The following is an 8023-nucleotide window of genomic DNA, read 5'->3' on the forward strand; positions in this document are numbered from 1 at the left end:
GCTGGTACCACCTATCCCATTCAACAGGGGCTACATCACATTACAGCACATAAAAATAACTGTTTCCCACACCATTTTCCATCCCTTGTCCCTGTTGACTCTCCCAGCTGTGAGGTAGATGGATGGTATTTTCCTCCCAATTTAATAGAAGAGACAGCTGAGGCAGAGTGAAGGTAGGAGAAGTCTGGGCAAGGATTGAGCCTGGTCTTGATTCTGAATCCCCTGTGCTTTCCTTGTATCACCTGAATCTCGAGCAATACTTTGGGCTCCAGACTCTCTGAGGGGAGGAGAAGGAGAAGGGATGTTCTATGTGTGTGACTGCAAAGTCCTCACCACACCTTCTAGGCACTTATGAGCCAGGAGATACATATTATGAAATGTGGCATTTGGGAATGGTCTGAGACCACAGCAGACCACCCTAATGCTATTAAGAGTGCCGGGCACGGTGGCTCACGCCCGTAATCCCAGCACTTTGGGAGACCAAGTCGGGCGGATCATGAGGTCAGGAGTTTGAGACCAGCCTGACTAATATGGTGAAAGAAACCCTGTCTCTACTAAAAATACAAAAATTAGCCGGGTGTGGTGGTGTGCGCCTGTAGTCCCAGCTAATCAGGAGACTGAGGCAGAAGAATCGTTTGAACCCAGGAGGTGGAGGTTGCGGTGAGCCGAGATCACGCCACTGCACTCCACCCTGGGCGACGGAGTGAGACTCCATCTCAAAAAAAAAAAAAAAGAGGGAGAAGGCAGAGTGGACAGAGAGTCAAATGAGAGGAGGTCTGGGTTCTGGCCACAGGCCAGCTACTGACATCCCAAGTAAATGTGAGCAAGTTTCTGAGGTCCCCATGATCCCCATGTCTGGAACATAAATGGGAAAAAGATGATAGATAGATAGATAATAAAGAGGCTCCGTTTAGACAAAAAGACATCTGCAATCCTTGTTATCATTACTTTGACTTTGAAATCAACAATTTAGAGAGCCCACTACCACGAAATTTAAAAATTCTAAAATTTTTTAAAAAACAAAACAGTATAACTTAAAGAGTTCTACCAACTTTAAAAAAAAAAAAATCAGAGAGCACAACATTGAATTTTTTTCTTTTTTTTTTTTTTGAATTTTCTTTTCTTTTTTTTTTTTTATTTTGGCAGAGTAACATTCAGTTCCTGGAAATGCTTACAAAATGATTCCTGACACTGGGAGGAGATAGTTAGAAAAAAGAAGAAAAATTATACACATATATAGATAAAGGAAGAAGGTGGAAAGAAAGGGAATAGACAAAAGAAAATAAAGAACTAAAAGAGAAAGAAAAAAAAAAGACTTTAAAGGGCCCCAATTGAAGCAACATTATCAAGTTCTCAGCATCTGCAATTCACAAGCCGCTCGCGGTTGGGGCGGTGCAGACCCCACCCCTTTCTCGGGTGTCCGGCGCTCATTGGTGGGGGAGGCAGTCGCCGGCCGGTGACTGCCCGAGGAAAGGTTGCCTGGGACACGCATCCCTGTGTGAACGCATGACGTCCCACCCTGGCGCCAGGCTGTCTGGGGCTGAGTCTTAGATCAACACAGCTGTGGGACCGGGACCCACAGCTGGGCAAAGGAGCGGATTCCTCAACAAAAAATAGGATTGTGAGAAAAGTTCTGAAACAAAAACAGCGCAGACAAAAGCCTTAATGACATCCTTTCATAAAAATAAAAAATGCAAGAGGGGGGAAAAAGCTGGTAAAAGGAGCAGAACTGGGAACAGAAAGTTCAGAGGCATTTGGAATAAGAGGCTGAGGCCCCACCACCGCTAAACAAGTTGCAGAAGGCCTGAGCTAGCCTGTCCAGTCTGCTGTGGGGAAAAAGAAGTCTCTTGGGTTTAAACTCTATTCAGTGTTCCTAACCATAACCTGCTTCTTTCAGAATGAGAATCTTAGGCTAGAGAGGACCCTTAAAGGTCACTTGCTTCCTCCCAACCTCCTCCTACCCACTATATATATATATATATATATATATTTTTTTTTTTTTTTTTTTTTAAGAGAAAATGAAGCCCAGGAAGGGAGGAAATTCATCCAAGGGCACACTGCAAATTATTGGCATGCACAGAACAGAATTTTGCTTGCTAATCCCACGGCAGCCTTCTGCCTTATGTCACACAGCCCATGGGCATTTCAGCCTGGAAGCATCCTGGGAAATAATAAATGTGAAGGTGCTTTGCAAACCTAAACCACTATACAAGCCTGAGGCATCAGCTGTAGTAGTAGAGGAAGGAAAAGAAGGGAGGAGAATCTGGGTAGACTGAGCACCTTCCACACAACTGGCCTATGCTGGGTACCCCAGGCAGTAAGAAGACTAAGATCAGATGGAGTGAGCACATCAAGTGCTTTGCAGAGAAGAGGCATTCAATAATTATCAAATGAATGAATGAGTAGACCCAATTAGTTCCATTTTATAGATGGGAAAATAGAAACACCTGGGATAACTCAGTCAAAGTTCACACAATTAGTTTAAAAAAAAAAATAGGCATTTGCACAGAAATCTGCCTGGCCCATGATTTTTCTAGAACCCTCTGGACTTGACCGTTTTGCCACAGAAGTCTGCAAGATAGGAAAAGAAAGATCTTCTCTTTGGTTATTCAGAAGTTCCTACAGCCACTATTTTGCCTTTCCTGACCAAATAGCTGGCACTTTACTGCTGTAGCATATAAAGACTGACTTGCCCACTCACAGATTTTCTTCCTCTTTTCTTATACTAAAGAGCCTGTCCTTGAAAAAAACATTCCAGGAAGAAACCTTTCTTGGGCCACAGAGCCCTGTGGTTTGATGGAAAAGAACGAGGCTTCAAGACTGGCTCTGCTATTACTTGTAGTGTGACATTGGACATGTCTTAAATGCCTTCCTTGGGCCCCTCAGCATCCTTCACCTATATATCCAAATTTCACACAGCCTTGGACTTCTACAGTTGGAAAGGATTTTAAATAATCACTTAGTACCATCTTCTATTTTACTCACAAGGCAATTAAAGCCAGGTACCTGGGCTTGTTCAAGATTACATGACAAATTATTGTCAGGGCTAGCATGATGAACCCAGGGCTCTCAATTCCCAGTCAGTGTCCTTTTTACCTGTTTTGAGACTCTCTTTGGCTCTGAGCCCCCCTTGTCCTGTTAATCAGTGCCACACACTATTGAACTCTTGTTTCCTGTGTTAATCTTGTCTCCCCAAATTGTGAGATTCTTGAAAGCAGGAGCCACTGTTTTATGCGGAGGGACTCCATAAATATTCACCAATGATTCATTAGGAAAGCAACTATTGGGGGAATCCCACTTGGTCATTTCCAAAATCGAAAGCAGCATCTTGGAAGTGCAGGTTCCCAAATGTCTAGGGAGGTGACAAGAAGGCAAGCAAAGAATCAAAGAATACTGAGCACAGTGTCCTGTTGGAATACAAGACTTAGTTTGCTGGCCCTCTGGTTCCTTTCCTGGTCTTTCAGATGGAGCTGGAGCTGCTTCAGCAGGGCTAAGAATAATCAAGTCCAGGTGGCCTGCCCTTCCATAGCAGAAAGGGACAGACAATAGAGCAATGAAATTACCATTGTTTTCTGCACAGAGGTGTGTGGAAAGTGAGGAGAGGGAAAGTTAAGAAATTTGCTGACCCAATGGGGGGGCTCTTAGGTTTATATAGAGATTGTCCCATCTGTGCCTCCATATTTAAAACCTTGTCCAAAATTCTAATTTAACTCACAAAGCACAACTGTGCATATATTTGGTTCATTATGGAGTTTATAGGGCAAAGGGTCCAGGCTCCTTTATTTCCCATGCAAAAAGCATGGGCTCAAGCTTTCTTCTTTTCCCGTTGCTCAAATAAATAGTGTTCTTTGCTCAAACCCTCTTTCCCTCCTCCTTCTGCAGTCTCAGCGCCTAGCGCAAATCTGTTTTCTTCATTGTAACCTCAGCTTCACCGCAATTAATTTTTTTTCCCTCTGGTCACAAGATAATTCCTGACGCCAGTGAGTCTGGAGGTCAGACGAACAGCAAATTGGGGAACAAGGCGGCACTAATTCCTTACAAGTTTCCCTTGAAAAATCTTTCACTTAAAAAAAACGGGGGGTGGGGGGAGCTTCTTTGCTGTTCAGGGATTTATGACCTCAGAGGAGCTGTGGGTTCGAACCAGTGTTGGGCTAAAGGCGGACTGGCAAGGGGCAGGGAAACTCAAAGACCTGGGGCGCTGCCAGGAAAAAGCAAATTCTTGAAGTTAATGGTTTTGAGTGATTTTTAAATCCTTGCTGGCGGAGAGGCCCGCCTCTCCCCAGTATCAGCGCTTCCTCATTCTTTGAATCCGCGGCTCCGCGGTCTTCGGCGTCAGACCAGCCGGAGGAAGCCTGTTTGCAATTTAAGCGGGCTGTGAACGCCCAGGGCCGGGGGGGCGGGGCCGAGGCGGGCTATTTTGAATAAAGAGGCGTGCCTTCCAGGCAGGCTCTATAAGTACCCGCGGCGGCGAGCGTGCGCGCATTGCAGGCCACTGTAGCAGGACTTTTTTGGGTTTTCTTTCTCTTTGGGGCACGTTTGGACTCACTCCCCAGCATGAAGGCGCTGAGCCCGGTGCGCGGCTGCTACGAGGCGGTGTGCTGCCTGTCAGAACGCAGTCTGGCCATCGCCCGGGGCCGAGGGAAGGGCCCCGCAGCTGAGGAGCCGCTGAGCTTGCTGGACGACATGAACCACTGCTACTCCCGCTTGCGGGAACTGGTACCCGGAGTCCCGAGAGGCACTCAGCTTAGCCAGGTGGAAATCCTCCAGCGCGTCATCGACTACATTCTCGACCTGCAGGTGGTCCTGGCTGAGCCAGCCCCTGGACCCCCTGACGGCCCCCACCTCCCCATCCAGGTAAGCCTCAAAGTCGGGGCAGGGCTGAACACCCAGGCAAGGATGCTGCGGGACCCTCAGAGCTCCCGATTGCCTCGCGTAACTCTTCCCTCTTTTCCCAGACAACCGAGCTCTCTCCGGAACTTGTCATCTCCAACGACAAAAGGAGCTTTTGCCACTGACCTGGCCGTGTCCTGACACCTCCAGGTGAGTGTCCTCTCTCTTGGAGAGGGAGGTTTAAACGGCAAGTCCTGGAGTTGGCAGACGTTTTGAAAGATTGCGACTCCCTCGGTTTAGGGAAACAGGCCAGAGAGGGACGAGTGACTTGCCCATGGTTGCATCAAATGAATGGCAGAGTCAGTTTCCCTGTGATGTGCATTTCAGCCTTAAATGCGCGTGGCCCCTGCCCTCCCGCAGTGGCCGAGGGTCTGGGAGAGTAGACACGGGTCCGACTAAATACAAGTCTTTCTGTTCCATGTTGTATAGGGAGCTGTGTCTTCGGCAGCCCCCTCCCAGCTACTGTCAGTTCCAAGTGGGAGGGGTAGCGCAAGCTCCGCCTGTGGTCTTTGGCGCCAACTGGGTGGGGGCAGCGTGGGGCGCGGAGTTATCAGCTGGAGGTAGAGACCAAGTTTCCTCCCTGGCGCCGGCCAGTCTGCGGACGGCCCCCGCCTCGGCGCGCTCGGCGGAAACTGACTGCTCCTTGGTCTTGTTTCCTCCCCCGCCCAGAACGCAGGTGCTGGCGCCCGTTCTGCCTGGGACCCCGGGAACCTCTCCTGCCGGAAGCCGGACGGCAGGGATGGGCCCCAACTTCGCCCTGCCCACTTGACTTCACCAAACCCCTTCCTGGAGGCTGAACCTGGTGCTCAGGAGCGAAGGACTGTGAACTTGTGGCCGGAAGAGCCAGAGCTAGCTCTGGCCACCAGCTGGGCGACGTCACTCTGCCCCCACCCCACCCTCAAGTTCTAAGGTCTTTTCAGAGCGTGGAGGTGTGGAAGGAGTGGCTGCTCTCCAAACTATAGCAAGGCGGCGGCAGAGCTGGTCTTCTGGTCTTCTTGGAGAAAGGTTCTGTTGCCCTGATTTATGAACTCTATAATAGAGTATATAGGTTTTGTACCTTTTTTACAGGAAGGTGACTTTCTGTAACAATGCGATGTATATTAAACTTTTTATAAAAGTTAACATTTTGCATAATAAACAATTTTTAAACACTTGTGTATATGATGACATCCGTCTCCACTAAGTAGTAATGATGCTTTCTCGCACATGGCCGAATTTAGGGAACTTTGGAAAAGTTAACTTGTTTATTCCCACGAGAGAGAAATGAAAAACTGCCCAGTTGAGAGGGGATGGGGTGGAGAGAGAAGGGTTCATGATGGGAGTCTTATGTCCATTGAGGAATGGGTGCAGAGAAAAAATCTGGGCTCTGCCCCGTTATTTCACGGATGAAGAAACCAGAGAGACTGGTGCAAGCTTGCCCAGCAAGTTGGTGGCTCAGGCAACTTGAGAACTGAGTTTTCATGTCCCTTGAGATCTAGCAGCAGCTTTTCTCTTTATTGTTACTATTGACTATGCCTTTCTAGCAGGGGATTGTGGTAAGAGGAGAGCCTCAAGTTTGCTTCACCTGCTGCCCAGACATGGGTAGTGGTTGATAGACCAATTCCAAAAATGAATAAACTGATAACTGGGCTTGATTTCACTTCCTTCTTGCTCTCTGGGCTGGCTTCCTTGTGGGCTTCCAAAGTTGGAAAAAAAAGAGTCTCCTGAAATGGATAAAGATTTGGATGCTGGTTGGGAAGTACTGATACTAATACCTTCTCTAATGCTAGGTGGTTGTAGAGTTCAACCCTGAACAAGGAATGTGAGGCAGAGACTCCACAGTCCTAATTTCTGCTGGTATTTCTACACCACCTCCATTGGGAACCTATTCTGTAAGCATCCCTGTCCCTATTTCAGAAATGGGGAAAGGGAACCTCTGTGGGTAATGCTTCTGAACCAGGTTTTCACAACCCTTGAGAGGTAGAGATGGGATTTGAACCGTAACTTCAGTGACTTGATTGTGGTGAACAGGAGCAGGGCTGGGGACTGGCCATTCCTCGAGGCCAGGCCTGCAAGTGGGGCAGAAAGCAAGATCCCAACCCATGCCTTCCCCCACACTCCTGGTGGCTCCCCAGGTGGGCTTCACCAGGTGCCTGGCCTTACTAGAGATTCCTGTTTATGGTATGATCTCATCTGTGTGTTGGTCCCTGGCATGAATTACTTCAATATTTCATAACAAACAGGTCACGTCATCACCTTTAGTGCTTTAACCCTGGTGAGCTTGCTGGGGTGGACAGGGGCATGGGGGAGGAGGATAACCTCTGGCATTGCCAACCACACTCCCAGCCTGATCAGTGGTTCTTAACCTGTTCTGTGTCCTGGTCACTCTGATCTGAAGGAAGATATGAACACTCTTCAAAAGATAGACACACAGTGCACAGCAATAGCAGACTTCAATCCTCATGTGAGGAACCCTTGCCCCAAACCAAGTACAAGGCCTGGGTTGGGTCTATCTTGACTTGTTTTTTAGGTGTGCTGTGCTCGCTTCAGAGACGGCCATACAAGGGCATAAATCCCTGCTCTGTCACCTCTTACCTGTATAACTTCAGGCTAGGGACTTTGCCTCTCTTGAGCCCCAGTTTCTGCATCTGTAAAGGAAGCTGATTCTGAGGCAGCGGTTCTGAGGTCCTAGGCCCCACATTACACCATGAACTGCAGTAGAGCCAGGCACTGAGCTCAACGTCTTATACCCTTTTCTGCCACAGCATGTTGCCTCCTGCTTGCCGGAAGTTTCGGTACCCTGGAAGGCTAAAAAGGGCTGCGGTGGTCATCTGCCGAGTGACCTTGAGCAAGCATTCCACCTCTCTGAGCCATGCTCCTTCTGTGCCCTGCTGCCTCCCAGGACAGAAGATAATGGTGGGAAAGTTCTTTGAAATGCATCACACACCTACGAGGTATTATTAAGCTAATTCCAAGGAAATTGCCTGTCAGGACTCCCAGGACTGAGCTGTTCAGGTGGCCAGGACAAAAGATAGACCAGCATGCCAATCCATTAGTCATTAGAGAGTGAAAGCAATTTGGCCCTAGGTCAGAAAACTCCCAGAGAGAGGATAGTGTCTTCTGTCATAATCACCTATGGAAGTACCTGCCAGGT

General features: G+C 48.2%; 1 protein-coding gene across 1 annotated transcript; it reads left to right on the top strand.

Moving 5' to 3' along the window:
* The first annotated feature begins 2016 nt into the window (after window positions 1-2016).
* On the top strand, window positions 2017-6041 carry ID3 (inhibitor of DNA binding 3). The gene is made up of 3 exons (XM_002811306.5): window positions 2017-4854; window positions 4956-5040; window positions 5560-6041. Exons 1-2 carry the CDS (start codon window positions 4555-4557, stop codon window positions 5013-5015), a joined length of 360 nt encoding a protein of 119 aa, XP_002811352.1. The 5' UTR covers window positions 2017-4554; the 3' UTR covers window positions 5016-5040; window positions 5560-6041.
* The last annotated feature ends 1982 nt before the right edge of the window (window positions 6042-8023 follow it).

This window comes from Pongo abelii, chromosome 1 (assembly GCF_028885655.2).
Source record: "Pongo abelii isolate AG06213 chromosome 1, NHGRI_mPonAbe1-v2.0_pri, whole genome shotgun sequence".
NCBI classification, from domain to species: domain Eukaryota; kingdom Metazoa; phylum Chordata; class Mammalia; order Primates; family Hominidae; genus Pongo; species Pongo abelii.

Excerpts from the sequence above, each read along its gene's own strand:
- ID3 (XM_002811306.5), top strand. The coding sequence starts at position 4,555 with ATGAAGGCGCTGAGCCCGGTGCGCGGCTGCTACGAGGCGGTGTGCTGC. Across the intron at positions 4,855-4,955 it reads GCCCCCACCTCCCCATCCAG|ACAACCGAGCTCTCTCCGGA; the intron begins GTAAGCCTCAAA and ends CTCTTTTCCCAG.